The 16869-nt window shown below is 43.9% G+C and overlaps 1 protein-coding gene across 1 annotated transcript in view; it reads left to right on the top strand.

The window, feature by feature from the left end:
* Nucleotides 1–10231: 10231 nt before the first annotated feature.
* Nucleotides 10232–16869, top strand: part of Gpr158 (G protein-coupled receptor 158) — a 357473-nt gene continuing 350835 nt past the window's right edge. The window contains exon 1 of the mRNA XM_013014644.1: nt 10232–11211. Coding sequence (XP_012870098.1) covers nt 10307–11211 — 905 coding nt within the window. The 5' untranslated portion in view covers nt 10232–10306. The remainder of the gene's footprint in view (nt 11212–16869) is intronic.

Raw genomic sequence — 16869 nt, 5'->3', positions numbered from 1 at the left:
TTCATGATTCCAGACTGACAGTAACCCAGGTCCTGTTTATTGATGGGGCCCCAGGGAGGCAGAAAGATCTCAGGAAATATTGCCAGATGAGATCTTAGCAGAGTTGTCAGACAAAATACCAGACAAGCAGTTAAATTTGAATTCCATTAAATAATGAATAGAGTAATTCATTATTTCAGTAGAAGTATGACCCAAATACTGCTTGGAGCATATTTTCACTAAAGAATTAGTTATTTATCTAAAAGAAAAAGTTAACTAAGCATACTAGATTTTTATTTTTGGGTGATTTCCCCCTCCTAAATATGACAAGCATATCAGAGCTCAGCTCTGCTTGTGGGAGATTCCTGTTGACTGTGCCCAGCTTGGCATGCATCAGAGATCTGCTGGGTCTGCATCCATACAGCCAGGGCCAGTGGATAGCTTAGAGTAAGTACCACGGACAGATCTTGAGACCTTTACCCTGAGTGTTGTCATTGACTACCTAAGGCCATGGAACCAGCCATCAATTTGGTATGGACAGGCAGATCTTTCCAGAGTTGCTGGGACTGATCTCTGATTTGCTCATTGAGATAAAATATTAAAGCAAAAAATAATTATTTTGGTTTCGAGCATATTTAAAAATCAGAATTTTCATTTCTGTCTGAGTTTGAGATTCTTACATGTGATACTTCAGAGACAAATATCAAGGGAAGTTTAGAATTTCAAAACCTAAAACTGGGCACCAGTACTCAGGCCTGTAATCCTGGCCAGTCAGGAAGCTGAGAGTTAAGGATCAAGGCTTGAAGTCAGCCTGGGTTGGAAAGTCTGTGAGAATCTCATCTCTAATAAACTACCCAGAAAAGTCTGAAAGTGGCACTGTTGCTCAAGTGGTAGGGTGCTAGCCTTGAGCAGAAGAAGCTCAGGGAGAGTGCCTAGGCCCTGAGTTTGAGCCCCAGAATGGTTTAAAAAAAATTTCAAATTCATGTAGTTTCTTAAAACTTGTTTCTTAGTGGCCAAACCTCAAGAACAAGCTTTGGTTGTCTTGGGCAGAAGTTAAGAGTTGGGATTTGGGATGGACAAGTGGTAACAGTGGTCTCTCTCAGTGTTTCAGGGTTTTCTCCCTTGGGTCCTCTGCTCTCCCTCAGCTGCCTTTGGGTTGCTGAGTGGGATGCCTAGCTCAGACCTGCAGGGCATGCACTCAGCTGGCTTGCTCTGCTTAGTCACAGGTCATCCTGCTGTCTGATGGCTGTGGGTGGTATTAGTCAGACTTGGTCACAAGAAACATGGCAAGAACCAAGAATTGCAAATTCTTGGCCTTCAGCTATGTGTGTCTGAAGTAAAAACAGTTCCCAAGTCATGCATATTGCTCCATGCCTCTAGAACTTTGGCTCCATCCTGTGTATGGCTTCCCTCTGGTTCATGAGTTCAGTCAGGCTATGAATGTGATTGCATGGGCTTCTTTTGTCCTTGGAATTTAGAAGCCTAGCTGAAGTGGCCAAGTTATTTTCTTTTTAATTTTTTAATTTTATTGTAAAGATGCTGTACAGAGGGGTTACAGTTCCATGGGTAAGGCAATGAATACATTTCTTGTCGAGCATTGTTACCCCCTCCCTTGTTCTCCCACTATCCCTTCCCCCCTTCCCTCCCTCACTCCTTCCCCACCCCAAAGTTGTAAAGTTAATGTCCAATATACTGTCTTGTGGGTATCATCGTTGCAATGGGTCATCCTGTGTCCTTGTTTCAGCATTTTGTTATTCCCCTCCCCAAATTAGACAAATATATATATACAAGATGCAGGGTACCAAAATCAAATGCAGTGATAACAGGGGATATTACCATAGGGGGAAGAACATACAAAGGCCAAGTTATTTTCTTGGTTACTTACCTCTAGACTCCAACCCTAAGATATCCCATAAGCTTTTACCTTCTTACCATCCATTAATAATTGTCCAACTTAACCAGAAAAAGAGCTTACAAGAGCTAACAGAGAGATCTTAGATCAAGGATCTAGAATGGAAGAGTTGGACCACCAACTCCATGATATATTTTCCTCTAGGTACCCACTAGCTTCCTCTGACGTTTGCTACAATCTGTGATGATTTGTTTTGGGAAAGATGCACAATTTAAATGAGGGAGAAAATTCCCAAAGAGGAATTCAAGTGAGTACTACACAGAGTTTTCAGGAGCATTAAAATTCATTTAAAAATGTTATCCTTTTCATCCTTAATGCCCAACACTTACATCTTAGCCCTTGGCCCTGAGCACTTCTGGTCCTTGTCCCAAATCTACTCTCATCCTAAGAGAGGGTAAGATGAGAGGGTAGAGAAACAGCTTCTTTTCTAACATAAAACCAATAAACTGGAGGGAAAAGCAACTTACCATAATTTGCAGGGAGTTCTACTGTGGTTTATAGGGACTCATTAACTCAGAAATCATTTGACAATGTTGGTATCCATTTGGGGCTATTTTTCCCCTGAGAACTACTCTTGTCATGATCCCTAGTTCCATTTTAGAGACAAACTTATTGGTGATCAAGAAACTGCTGTATGAAGTTTAAAAGTCTCTTCCTGTGTTTAACAGATAGTCTATTTCTCATTTTAATGTTTACTTTGTTTGGAGAAAGTAGAGTAGCAAAAAGCTTAGTTTCAAAGCAAATTAATTGGAATAAAATATCTGCAATAAATTATATTAATATGGGCTACTGAAAACATGGCTGTTTTTGTCTTGTTTTTATTGAGCCATCCATCCTATTAGCTCTCACTAATAGTGATTATTGCCAGATATAGGAAGTTTATTATTTATATCTGAATTTTTAGGTGCCATCATCATCATCATCATCATCATCATCATCATCATCATCATCATCACTGTCTCTTTTTATTGTTAAAGAGGTCAGCATAATTCTGTGGTCTCAGGTGAGACCTGAATTTAAAAATTCAGGGAAATGCATCTAGGACCAAGCTGCTCTGTCATTGACCACAACTGGCTTTCTAGAGGGTTTTGCAGGGCACTGTGATCTCTCTGTGTACCCCATGCTGAAGGCTCAGCTCCACTCCTGGTGGGGACACAGCTTTTCATTTCCTCTGCCTTCTGTTCAACACTGTGGATCACACACACGATGGTGGGGGCTCCATCTGGAAAGTGGGTCAGCCAGTCAGTCATAGTGTGTGGATGCAGACTACCTGAGTTTAGGCTTTCAGGAAGGGAAAAAGGACTTGATCCCCATTAAAGGGAAACAGTAGAAGACTGAAGAAGATGCTAGAAAGGTGTGGCATATTGTGAATGATTTACAACTGGGACTAACTCAAAAATCTAGCTGACGGTAGGCCCAGAGGAAAAATCATTCCTAATCTCAAATTCTTTCCCCTGAGCCTGCTGAGCACTGAAATGTCCTACAAGTGCATTGCTGGGTCTTTCTTTAGGCTAAGGTCAGTGAGAATGGCTATGCTACCCAGGAAGAGAAAAACATGTTGGCTCCCATTGGAATATTTACATTATTGGTTGTTTTATGAATTGCTGAAGGTGAGGAGTCACTTTTGTGACATGTAGTAAATGATCATTTATAACAACCATTATTTATTTGGGACCAAGGCCCCAAATGAATAAAGGGTCTTTATTCTCTTTAATTGATCCTAGGACTGTTTGGTTTTTGTTGTTGTTGTTGTTGCTTTTTGTTTGCTTTTGGTACCAGTCCTGAGGCTTGCACTCAGGGCATAAGTGCTGTCCGTATTTGTGCTTAAGGCCAGGTCTCTACAACTTGAGCTACAGCTCCACTTCTGGCTTTTTTGGTGTTTTAATTGGAGATGATAAGAGTCTCACAAATTTTCCTGCCCAGGCTGACTTTGAACCTCAATCCTCAGATCTCAGCCTCCTGAGTAGCTAGGATTACAGATGTGAGCCACCTGCACTTGGTGACCCTAGGACTATTGAGTAAGCATAATCCTTGATGCAATATACTTTCATCGTCATGATCTGATTTAATTAATGAATGGAATCAATTGATCATTTTAAATAAGCATCTGTGACCTCACCATTGATTACAAAAACTAGGGTACTGCTGCTGTGTATCTAGCTCCATGGTTTCTTATTTTATCCTTATAGTTTATCTCAAGGAGTTCAACCACCTCCCGAACCCTGTGTTCACAATTCCCTGGCTTTTGTTTTCAAATGCATGAATATGCCACAGTTTAACTCTTCTGTGGATGAGCAGTTAGGTTGTTTCTAGGCTTTCACTATTTAAACAATGATGTTATTAAATTCATGTGTACATCACAGGGAATATATATATATATATTAAATATATATATATATACTATATATAGTATATGTATGCTTTAAAAATATGCTATCCATACATATATACTAAATATATAAACATTATATATTTTATATATTATATAACATTAAATATATATTTAATATAGAATATAAATACTAAAATATACTATATATACTTATATACTAAGTATATATATAGTATATATATACTGAATATGTATATATAGTATAGTTTTTAGAGCTTTTCGGTGGGAATGTAAGAATAGCCCAGGTCATGCCCTGCTCAGAGAAAAGCAGATTTTCTGATTCTAGGACGATCTGGAGTGTTGGTAGACACCGACAGAGAGTAAGAATTTTAAGGGTAAACTGGAGGCAGATGAGAATAAACTGCTAAACGAAAACCATAAACATCATGGGCAAACTTTCTAAGTTGAAAATAGACAAACTAGAGATACTTTTTTTTTCCTTAAAAGATTTCAGGCATCTTTTCATTCATTGATGATGATCTCTTTTCCTCTAGGTAAAAACCACTGAACAGTGTAAGTGTACAAAGACAACAGCTTATAATGGTGGAAGGGCACACAGCTTTGGTTCTCAAGTATGGTCTCTGGACCAGCAGTGTCAGAATCACCTGGAATATTGTTATTGAAGAATTTCAGGTCCCATTCCAGACCCACTCAGTGAGAAAACCGGTTAGATGAATCCAATGTTGCATGTTTGAGACATTAGAATAGTCACCCAGAGCATGGTGCTTGCAGACAGATGGCTGCATTATATAGGGAAGTACATTTGTTTGGTTGTTTCCTGCCTATGAAATGGTAACAGCATCAAATTCATAGTGTTGTAATAAAGATTAAATGAGCTAATGTGTGTAAAAACCTTGATAATAATCTTTACTGGTTTTATTGTATTATATTTTATTTTGTCTCAGGTGAGGTTTTTATCATTCATAGCCACGCTCTATGTTTAATGGATCTTTTCTTCAAATATCTTAAGAGTGTTTTTCTCCCATAGCTCAAGAAAGACAGCATTCCCCAGCATGAGCTCCACGAAGTGTTTGCATCAAAACCACCTGGGGTGCTTATTAAAATGCAGATTCTTGAGTCCCACCCAGATCTGCTAGATGAGAATTCTCTAGTGATACTTCTGCAAGCTGAAATTTCAAATCAACCACTCTTAGATAACGAAGACTAACTTCCTTGCTAATGGGCACACGAGACCCAGGGGATAGCCATATGTTCAGGGCAACCTTAGTGAGAACAAGAAGTAGGAGATTTCTGATGTTGTATTCTTTTGAAAGATTGCGCTGCACCTCTGTGGTTCTATTTGCTTTATCAGGAATTTTTGTTGGGGTTATGCTGCTTTGTGTACCTCAGGAAATGCTTTGTTTATCTCAACAGTATTTTATTTAAAAATAACATCTACTTGGTAAATCTAGGACTCGTGAGAACAATGAATTCCTGGAAAATATACCTGGACCCATTATCCATCACTCAGCTGCAATTGTGCCCTTTTACATATGCATCTGATGTGCCACTCTTAACTTACAGATGAGGCAAAAGGGCTCAGAGAGGTTGAGGAAATTGTCCAGAATCACATAATAGATAATGACAGAACCAATAGAACTGGGTCTCCCAATTGCCCGTCCTTTCTCCCTACCCTCCAATCCTAATCTTTGCTTGTAAAAATGATTTAAAGCAGCCTTGACTTGTTTTGGAGGAAAAACAATGATTACACGTACACTACTCATATACAATCAGATCTCAGAAGTTTTTGATTGCCTTTAATTCCTTTTACTGAAGGATATTCCAATGTCTTGTCTTCCTTTTCAAAATCATAGTAAGTCAACCATCTAGTGATAACTCCAAACTCAGCACCCATTTACCTACTGCTTTTTCATCAACACAGCTATGTTCTGAAGCAACTGAACTGACTCTTCATGTTGTGATGGATATGCCCACAGACTTCACAGACCTTGTCCCACCATTCAGTTTCAGTCACATGTGCAACTGAGTTCTTAATTTTGAGTCATGCACAAGGGTATTTTATTTACATCTACAAATTACATTTCTGTAATTAGGGGGTAGAAGGATATTCATGTCAGCTTCTTATCATGATTATTTTATAAAATAGTTTCCTTTTAGTACTTTGCCTATTACATAGGAGCTTGGGCTTATTGGAATTGCCTTATGATACTGAGGTCAAACTCAGGGGCTTGAACATGCTGGGCAAGTGCTCTACCACTTGGCTACATCCCTAGGTTCTTTTTGTTTATGAGTATCCTACAATGAAGCTCAAAGCTGCTCTAGAACTTGACATTCTCCTGCCTCTATCTCCCCAGTCTGCCAGTCTGATATTCCAGGTAAACTTTTAAAATATGCTATTGGAACATTTACGTTTTACACGAATCACATGTGTGGCTCACAATGTGTTTTTATTGGGCACTGCTGTTCTAGCTCACCCTAATTGTCTGGCAATGTAGGGTAAAGGTGGTCCACTGAAGGAGATGCTGAAGTTGCAAGATCTTCTCACAAATCACTGCTTTTTTGTTGTTGTTGTTGTTAGACATGCAGTGGGAGAAGGACCAGACACTGGCTTAGGCACTATTCTGATACAGTTTCACTGTTAAATCCTGAGGTGCAGACGTAGTTTGTACCCTAAGACACAGAAACTTTAAGCATCTTGCTAGAGGTTAAGCGTTGCGCTTTGAAATGATGCTGGGACCAAACACAGGTCTTCTGATTATGCTGAGCAGTTGAGTTACTTCTAGAAAGGCTTCCTTTTCAGTTTCATTGTTGTTGTTATTGTTGTTGTTGTTGCTGTGTGTGTGTGTATGTGTGTGTTTGAGTGTGTTGGTCCTGGGGCTTTTTCAAGGCCTGAAAAAGACAGCTCAGGCTGTCCCTGAGCTCTTTTTGTTCAAGGCTAACACTCTATCACTTGAGCCACAGTGCCACTTCTGGCTATTTGGTGCTTAATTGGAGATAAAAGTCTCATGGATTTTCTTGCCTGGGATGGTTTTGAACCATTGTCCTCAGAGCTCTGCCTCCAGATTACAGGCATAAGCCACCAGCACCCTGCCCTAATCAAGTTGTATATTAGAAACATTTGAAGAATTGTTACTCAGTGATGTAGGCCTTCTAACAAAGTCAATTGATGAGAATTATATGTATCTTTGTGTAGTTAAATAAGTGGAAAATCATAGAGTATACTTTGGTAAATTAAACAAGTAGAAACTCCTTCTGTAATGATTGCTACCCAGGATTAGGCCGGAATGACCTTTGCTTAGCTCAGGAGCATACATACAAAGTGAAATTGAAGCTAAAAGTAGGAAATGAACATGGAAGCTACTTGTAACTAACCACAAATCTAATAACTATTCTTTGCTTAGCTACAGAATATCTCTCTTTGAGACCATGTGCTGTAAAATTCCCATCACTGGCACAGGAGGAAGAGCTCTCCTTTTGAATAAGGAAAACGTTTTAAATAATTAGCTTTAGCTTTATGATCTTCTTCTAGTTTATTCATTCATTTAGAAAATGCTTGGTGAAAACCTTCCAAGTTTGTTCTGGGTGCTCAAGATACTAGAGTGATCAAGGTAGATTTTTCTTTTCTTTTTTTCTTCTTTAGAGTTCACATTCCATTACTTAGGTACTGTGATAACTTGTGTATGGTTTGTCTCTCAAAGGCTCATTCACTGGGAGCTCAGTGACGTGGTATTGAGGTGGTAGAGACTTTAAGGACTGAGTACTGGTAGAAACCAATGGTTCTTGGGGCCTTTAAATGGATTAATGTATTCTCTTTAGAGTGGGTCAGGTTTCATAGGATTGTATTCATTCCTATAAGAGTTGGTTATTGTAAGAATAGCAGTTTGGTTCTTCCTGGGTCTCTTTGTTTCCTATTCTGCTAAGCAATTTATTTCTTCCTCTTCCACATGTTCCCAAATATCATGTCATCTGGGTGTTCTCAAATAGCCAGAGGCCTTAAACAAACCTCTTTTTTGTATATTATCAGGTATAATATGAAAGCAACACAAAATAGGCCAAGACATATGTTACCAATAGAGAAGATTAAATGGTGCTTAAAATAAGCACTTTCATCTTGCAAATGCCGTATGTGACATTTTTGTTAGTTGGGGATTAAAGTGAATTTTGTTTGTGTCCTTCTTGGAGAATTTGAAAGTGGAAATGCATCCATGAAGTATAGGCGCATACAACTCTACCTATATACACTATTAGTTTATTTCCAGAATGACACAAACACTCTTTAATTGCTCAACAAGTTTCAATTGGAATGTGTTATGAGATTTCCCAATAATTTAGGAGGTTTGGCATACTCATTGAGGTCTTCTTGTTTGCTGGGTTATTCTAACCTAAAGCAGAACTAACCAGAATTCTTCGTTCTTACCCACTGATTCTAGGAACTCTGTGTCATCACCTTCTGTTCTCACTCAACAGATCAATTCTTTTGCATTCTTTCTCTCACAGTCCACAACTTGTGTCAGGTTCTCTGCCACATTATTCTCACACATTTTCACAGGTTCCTCTCCATCCTGGTCCTTAAGAAGAGATGTCTTATATATGACATTATTTTCCCCCTTGAAACTCAGCCGGTAGATGTCTCTATTACTCTCTCAGAGCTAAGACCAGCCTCAGCAAGTAGGTTTTAATCATTTTTTTTTAAACCCACAACAAGGAAGAGGATTTGGTAATTTGCTTAAAAATGAGCAGATGCTCAGGAGGACACGTCTCCTTCCTATGTCCCTCCCCTCCAATTTCAATCAGAAATGACAACTTCTCCCTCTTTTCCAGGAAAAAGAAAAGGCTACTTGAACTAAGCATGAAGGACGTCAACACCCTCCACCTCGGTACCTCCAAGTTTCCTTGTCACCCAAAGCTCTGACACTTCGCTCCCTGGTGCCCATCCCTTCAGGCTTCCCAGTCATCACTAGAGGGGTGGGTGAAACGACCCTCCTCCTCTCTCTTCCTTCCTCTCCTCCCCCTCCTCTCCCTTCTTCTTCCCTACCTTCCTCTTTTCCTTCTTCCCCATCCTTCTTCCCTTCTTCCTCCTCCTCTTCTCCCTCCTCTTCCTCCTCCTCCTCCTCCTCCCCACCCTACTTCTCCTCTTCCTCCTCCTTCGGGCCGCCTTGGGTTCAGCACTGGACAGCTCCCGCCCCAGCCCAACAAATGGCAGTCAGCTGATTGACAGCGACGCCGACCAAACAGGGAACAGGAACAGTCGCAGCCGCCCTGCCAGGGTTTGGTTGCGGCCAAGCTGTCTCTTTAAACTGGTTTCCTCCCGAGAGCAGGGTGAGGCGGCAGCGTGTGGTTTGTGGCCAAACCTAAAGGCTCCAATTAACCAGCTGCCTGGCCCGGCCCTCTCCACTCCGGAGGACGCGCGTCTTAAGAGGAAGCTCTTCCTTGGCGCCTCGGGAAGGACCGGCTCCCGCGCTGGCCGTGCGGGTCCGAGTGCGCGCGGCCAGCCTCTCCTTCGCTCGCTCGCTCGCTCGCTCGGGGCGCAGGGGGGGTCGAGGCGGAGCCGGAGCCGGAGGCGGGAACGACCAGCCGCGGGCGGGCGCGCGATGATGGAGCGGCGTCTGGGGCGGCCGAGGTGGCAGCAGCAGCCGCAGCCGCAGCCGCAGCCGCTCTCGAACACACCTCACTGAGAGCGGCGCTGGAAGCGGCCGAGCCCAAAGACGTAAGCAGGCTAACTATAGCCGCGGCGAGCGCCAGGGGGATGGAACCTGTTCGCTCCGGGCTGTGGGGTGCGTAATCGCCGGCCGCCCCGGGCTGGAGCGGGGTGCAGCCAGCCAGCACTGCCACAGGTGATCGCGTCGCCCGTGACCGTGGCTTAGCCAGCTGGGCCGATCTGGAAACATTCTTATTTGAAAGTCCTTTTGGACCGGCTGCCATCTGGAGAAGGGAGAAGACCATCCTCCTCCTCCACCCCCTGCCCGAGTCCCCCCCGGGGGAAAGTCTTCCTGCTGATCACAGCGATCGCCAGCAATCTGCGAGTGACTCCGGGCTTCCCTCCTTCCCTCCCTGCGGTCCGGATGGGCGCCATGGCTCGTCCTTTACTCCTTTGCCTCCTGCTCGCTCACCTGGGATCGGGAGCTGTCGGCGCCAGCCGGGACGCTCCGGGACGGCCCGAGGCGCCTCGGGACCGGACGCCGAGGGGCCGGCAGCACGCGCAGCAGGCGGCTCGAGCCTCTGCCCCGGACCCCTCGGCTCCCTGGAGCCGCTCCATGGATGGCACCATCTTGGCGCAGAAACTCAGCGAGGAGGTGCCCGTGGACGTGGCCTCTTACCTCTACACGGGGGACTCCCAGCAGCTGAAGCAAGCCAACTGCTCCGGCCGCTATGAGTTGGCGGGGCTGCCGGGGAAGTCGCCGGCCCTAGCCAGCTCCCATCCCTCCCTGCACGGGGCGCTGGACACGCTGACACACGCCACCAACTTCCTCAACATGATGCTGCAGAGCAATAAGTCCCGGGAGCAGAACTTGCAGGATGACCTGGAGTGGTACCAGGCGCTGGTGCGCAGCCTCCTGGAGGGCGAGCCCAGCATCTCCCGGGCCGCCATCACCTTCAGCACCGAGTCGCTGTCCGCGCCCGCCCCGCAGGTCTTCCTCCAGGCCACGCGCGACGAGAGTCGCATCCTGCTCCAGGACCTGTCCTCCTCCGCACACCACCTGGCCAACGCCACGCTGGACACCGAGTGGTTCCACGGCCTTCGGCGCAAGTGGAGGCCCCATTTACACCGGCGTGGTGGCTCCAATCAGGTGCCCAGGGGCCTGGGCCAGAGCTGGAGGCGCAGGGACGCGATCGGTGGAGACAAGAGCCATGTCAAGTGGTCTCCGCCGTTCCTGGAGTGCGAGAACGGGAGTTACAAGCCAGGGTGGCTGGTGACTCTCTCCGCCGCCTTCTATGGCTTGCAGCCTAACCTGGTCCCGGAGTTCAGGTAGGGAGAGGGGGAAACAGTCAAACCCCTAAATCTCCCTTCCGGTGGTGTCGAGGGTGGGTGCGTGTGCGGGGTGGGAGTGGGGCGGGGGGAAGAACGCACACCTGGCCCCTCTCACTTTTCTCTCTCACTTTCAGATCAAGGTCTTGGGCTGAAGGATGGCCCCAGCGGGCTCATGTGTTTAGGGGTGAAAGCACCCCGCGTTTGTCAGCTTCAGGCACTTGAAATGACCAGTTTCCCTGCAAAGGGGCCAGGGAAGGCGGAGCTGAGAGACCTCGCAGCCTCTCGGTGCTTCCTATCACCCCAATGTATGGGAAGAAAGGGAAGTCCCCTGAGGAGTGGTACCATTGAACTTGGGGGAGCTTGGGGGCACGGACAGCAGGCAGGAGTGCTGAATGTCAGAAGCCAGGAGAAAAGGGAGCTGGAGAAGAAGCGGAAAGCGGAGTTCCTTGTGGCTGCCTCTTTGGGGTAGCCTCTGCCTGTTTCCTGCCTGTGTAGTTTGGGGCACCAGTTTGCTGTTAGTCAGCGACAGAGCTTATAATTAAACCTGTGCTATCCCCTGGGCGCTTCTGACCACTCAGCAATGAGTCACTCACAGCAGCAGAGCTGTCTGGAGGATCCAGACTTGGCATTTTGGTCAGTGTGTTCTTACTATCCAGCCTCCCTCTCTTCCCCATCCCTCTTCTTTCCTTTGGTGCCTTCATTCTCTTGTTCCCTGGGTTAGGTTTACCTCAGGGTTCCTTGTCAATCCTTTCTATGCTCCCATACTTTATGAATGAACCTAGAGTTATCCCAGGGAGGAAGAAATCAGTCCTAATGGAAATGAGCAGTGCCATAGTTCCTGTTTGGAGGTGCAGTATGGCATTTGAGAGAAGGTGATAACTCGGAGTTATCAGGTGATAACTTCTATCTTAAGAAGAGCCTGACCTTTGAGGTGAGGAACTCATGGAAGCAACCTTTAGGAATGATGCAATGGCTCATGCCTGTAGCTGCTAAGATCTGAGGATTGAAGTTCAAAGCCAGCCTGGACCAACAAAGCTGTGAGATGCTTAGCTCTGCTTAACCACCAAAAAGCTGGAATTATGGCTCAAGTAGCACTAGACCTGAATAAAAAAAAAATCTCAGGGACAGAACTCAGATTCAAGCTGCAGGACTGGCACACACACACACACACACACACACACACACACACACACACACACACACACACAAAGAACAGATGCAAGCAAGGTTTGGAAGAAGGCTATAAACTGACTTCTCCCTAAGTCCCACGATGGGAAGCTCTGGAAAGAAGGTGTTGGAGGGGGGGCTAGGTTGCTTCTTTCCCTTCGAGGGACCTGGGAAGAAGTGAGAAAACTGCATGTGGGTGTTTCTGCACTGACACAGCTTCCATCAGGATGTGACCTGATGCAAATCATCAGATCAAGTAGTGAGTGATCAAGAGGGAAAGTCAGAGGCTTAGTCATCTGGGTGCTGCCTGTTACTGCTGAGTGGCCTCAATCAAGTTACTGAATCTTCCTGAGAATCATGCAATGATGAATTCTGTAGTTTTTAATGTTAACAATACTTGAGGAGGCATACATGAAAAATAAGCCCCTTTCTTGGACTCTGTATGACCTTATGATTCTTTTAAAGATCATGTCTCAGGGCTGGGAAGGTGGCTCAGTGGTAGAGCGCTTGCCTTGCATGCACGAGGCCCTGGGTTCAATTCCTCAGCACCAAATAAGCAGAAAAAAAGCCAGAAGTGGTGCTGTGGCTCAAGTGGTAGAGCGCTAGCCTTGAGCTGAAGAGCTGAGGGACAGCACCCAGGCCCAGAGTTCAGGCCCATGACTGGACCCCCCCCCCCAAAAAAAAGATCATGTCTTGAACCACAACAACATTCCTTCTTTCAGAATTATCTCAAGAGCTGATCCCAGCTTTGAATCTTTGTCACAGTGCTTGCTCAAAAGGAAGCCAACAGATGCTATTCCACTGCCAGCAAAGAAAGCTTTTAAAGAGTCTTTCAGGGAGCATGAGGGTCTGTCTGTCTGTCTGTCTGTCTGTCTCTGTCTCTCTCTCTGTTTCACTCCAACCTGACTCTTGTCTTTCTACACATTCAGTCTATGCTTCTTCACAGGCACTGCCTTATTTAGTCCTTATAACAATCCTATGAATTTGGTTTTATTTTAGTCAGGTGTCTAAAGCATGGAGGGGTTAAATTTCTTGCCCAGAACTACACAGTGGTTAAATGATAGAGCTAGGATTGAAACCCACCTCATCTTGTAATGATGAACCACATTTGGTAAAGGTGGCCAAAGGTGTCGCATACAATGTAGCTGACATGTAATAAAAAGGAATGCATTTCCAAGAAGACGAAAACCATTCATGTTCACAATTGTTTTTCTAAGGACCAAAAAGTAGGTTACCTAAAAAAACCCAGTGCCTTACACCAGCCAAGATGAAGGGCCAAGGACACAAAGAGTCTGAGGCTGTGGAGGACTTCCATGGCTCCTACATATTCTTAAATATGGAGCTAGTTTAAATGCTTTCTTCAGCCAAGGCACAAAACCAGGATATTTAGTAGCTGGATCTCCACAGAAGTTGGCCAATCTTAAGAGCTCTTCAAACAACAAGATAAGAGCTCCTAGAGCACATTTGCCCCATGTCCCATGCTCTTCAAAAATAGTGTAGAAAATCTGCACAGATGCTCATTCTAGAAGCAAAGCAACCTTAAAGGGATCAGGAGTTTGTACCTGTTGTTTCTTAAAGAAGTTGAACCAGAAAGGTGACAATCACAATATCACAAATCAAAACTGTAACAACAACATAAATGGAAAGCAGCCCCTCTGCTTCTGGTTTAGGAATATGCTTTAGTATACATCTAGGTAATACTTTCTGTACCACTGCACATGAACTATGTTGGGTACATATCATATTCCTTTTGAGACAGGGCCTTGCTAAGTAGCCCAGACTATCCTCAAACTCACGATCCTCCTGCCTCTGCCTCCCAAATGCTAGGATTACAAGAGTGTGTTGTGTTCTCCAGTATCTTTTACAACAAAAACCTACCCACAGAACACAGCCATTGAGTTTTTATAAAAGATTATTATTCACACATTAGAGATATTTAAACAGGCATTCTATGTCTCTTCACACTTATGAAAGTTTTGTGGTTAATGCTTTATTGTTTAATGTGTGTAACCTAATGCATATAGAGCAGGGCGCTGGTGGCTCAGGCCTGTAATACTCGTTACTCAGGAGGCTGAGACCTGATGATCGTGGTTTGATTCCAGCCTGGGCAGGAAAATCTGTGAGACTCTTATCTCTAATAAACTACTCAGAAAAAGCCATAAGTGATGCTGTGGCTCAAGTGGTAGAGTGAGACTCAGAGACAGTGCCCAGACCCTGGGTTCAAGCCCCAGGACCAGCAAAAAAATTATATGGATAAATAATGTTAGATAGGTATAGTATCAGGGTAAATCTGAAATAATTTTTAAAACCATGCTTTGAAGCTCTAGTAATGATTTTAAACATGTAGAGTGTTATTTTCAAAAAGACTCATGTGTAATGAAAAATCCACTGATAATGATTTACTTATGGAAGAAAAATGGAGGCAAAACTTTGTAGCTAAAATTTTTTTTAAAAATTTTTTATTATGAAAATACTGTACAGAGGAGTTACAATTACATGGGCAAGATAATGAGTACATTCCTTATCAAGCATTGTAGCCTCCTCTTTGTTTCCTCTTCCTATCCCTTCCCATATACCACCCCCCCACCAAAGTTGTATGTAGCTAAAATTCTTGCTGAAGATCAATGAACACATTCTTGGATCTTATAAGATTCAAGAATTTAAGTTAATTACATTGTATTTTATTTTTAGAAAATATAAATTGAAGCCTGGTGCCGGTGGCTCATGCTTGTAATCCTAGCTACTCAGGAGGCTGAGGTCTGAGGATCATGGTTCAAAGCCAGCCTGGTCAGGAATGTCCATGAGACTCACATCTCCAATTAACCACCAGAAGACCAGAAGCGGCACCGTGGCTCAAGTGGTAGAGCGCTCACCTTGAGCTGAAGAGCTGAGGGACAGCGCCCAGGCCCAGAGTTCAAGCCCTACAACCGACAAAACAAGAAACATTTTTCTTGGACATTAGATTTGTGATGTCCTTATAGTGTTTTACTTAAGATTAGAGTTCTTTGGTTTTTGTATTAACTTTTTTCTTTGTGGTATTTAAAGTTCTACAGAGTTAGATCCTAGAGTTGGATCCCCTTTTTTCTGGTGGTAGCTGGAAGTGTTCATTGACACAGATGGATAAAAGATGCTTTAAGCTGAATGCCAGTGTCTCATGCCTGTAATTGTAGCTATTCAGGAGGCTAAGATCTCAGAATCAAGGTTTGAAGCCAGCCTGGACAGGAAAGTCTGTGAGACTCTTACCTCCAATTAATCACCAAAAAAACTGGAAGTGGTGCTATGCCTCAAGTAGTAGAATGCTAACCTTGAGCAAAAGGAGCTCAAGGACAGCACCCAGACCAAGAGTTCAAGCCCCAGGACCAGCACGCCACCCCTTCCCCCCCCACAAAGATATGTAAGTGTTGTGGAGTTTGAATGAACCTGAGTTCCTTTGGGAATCACTTCTTTTTTTTTTTTTTGACAAACTGAGCAGAACTCTGGGATTCATTTGGTTTCATGTCACTTTGCAGTTGAGGACACTGTCTCAAATAGCTGAAGGAATTTGTTCAATACTTATTGAGCACCTGCTATAAAAATTGCATGTTTACTTATAAGTTCCATGCTTAGAATGCTTAATTACTGGGCTGGGAAGGTGGCTCAGTGGTAGAGTGCTTGCCTTGCATGCATGAGGCCCTGGGTTTGATTCCTCAGCACCACATAAGCAAAAAGAAAAAAAGCCGGAAGTGGTGCTGTGGCTCAAGTGGTAGAGCGCTAGCCTTGAGCTGAAGAGCTGAGGGACAGTGCCCAGGCCCAGAGTTCAGGCCCCACGACCGGACCCAAAAAAAAAAAAGAATGCTTAATTACTTTCAGAAGAATGGAGCAACCTACCAAAGACGACACTGGTAAGTTGGTGATCCCAAATTAAATGTATATCAGCTGTCTGAGGTTTGTGTAATTTTCCTGTTACCATATACTGCTTTCTTAATTATCTAATTCTGTTCCACTTAAAACAAATTAAAAATAGAGGCTGGTGGCTCATGTCTGTAGTCCTAGCAACTCAGGAGGCTGAGATCTGAGGATAACATTTTGAAGCCAGTGAGGCAGGAAAGTCTAGGAGACTCTTATCTCCAATCAACTACTCAGGAAAAGCCAGAAGTGGTGCTGTACCTCAAGTGGTTGAGCATTAGCCTTGAGCAAAATGAAGCTTAGAGACAGAGCCCAGACCCTGAGTTCAAGCCCTGGGACTGGCACCAAAAAAATAAATAAATAAAAATGGAAGACAACATTGACTAGAATTAATCTATTTATCCCAAATAGGTGATACATCTTTACTGTTTTTTTGGCGAATCATATAATTAAGTGTCCTGAATTGTGAGAAACATGACAGCCTTGAGTGAAAACTTTGTTAAAAGTCCAACTTTCATGTCCAGATGTCTGCTTCTTCATAATTACAACGTGGAACAGGCTTGCTCGTCTACAAACCCAATACCTCTGTACTAAGAATTCTCA

This window comes from Dipodomys ordii, unplaced genomic scaffold, assembly GCF_000151885.1.
Source record: "Dipodomys ordii isolate 6190 unplaced genomic scaffold, Dord_2.0 Scaffold24, whole genome shotgun sequence".
Lineage (NCBI taxonomy): Eukaryota > Metazoa > Chordata > Mammalia > Rodentia > Heteromyidae > Dipodomys > Dipodomys ordii.
Note: the sequence above shows the minus strand (reverse complement) of the source record. Positions and strands in the feature narration are given on the sequence as shown.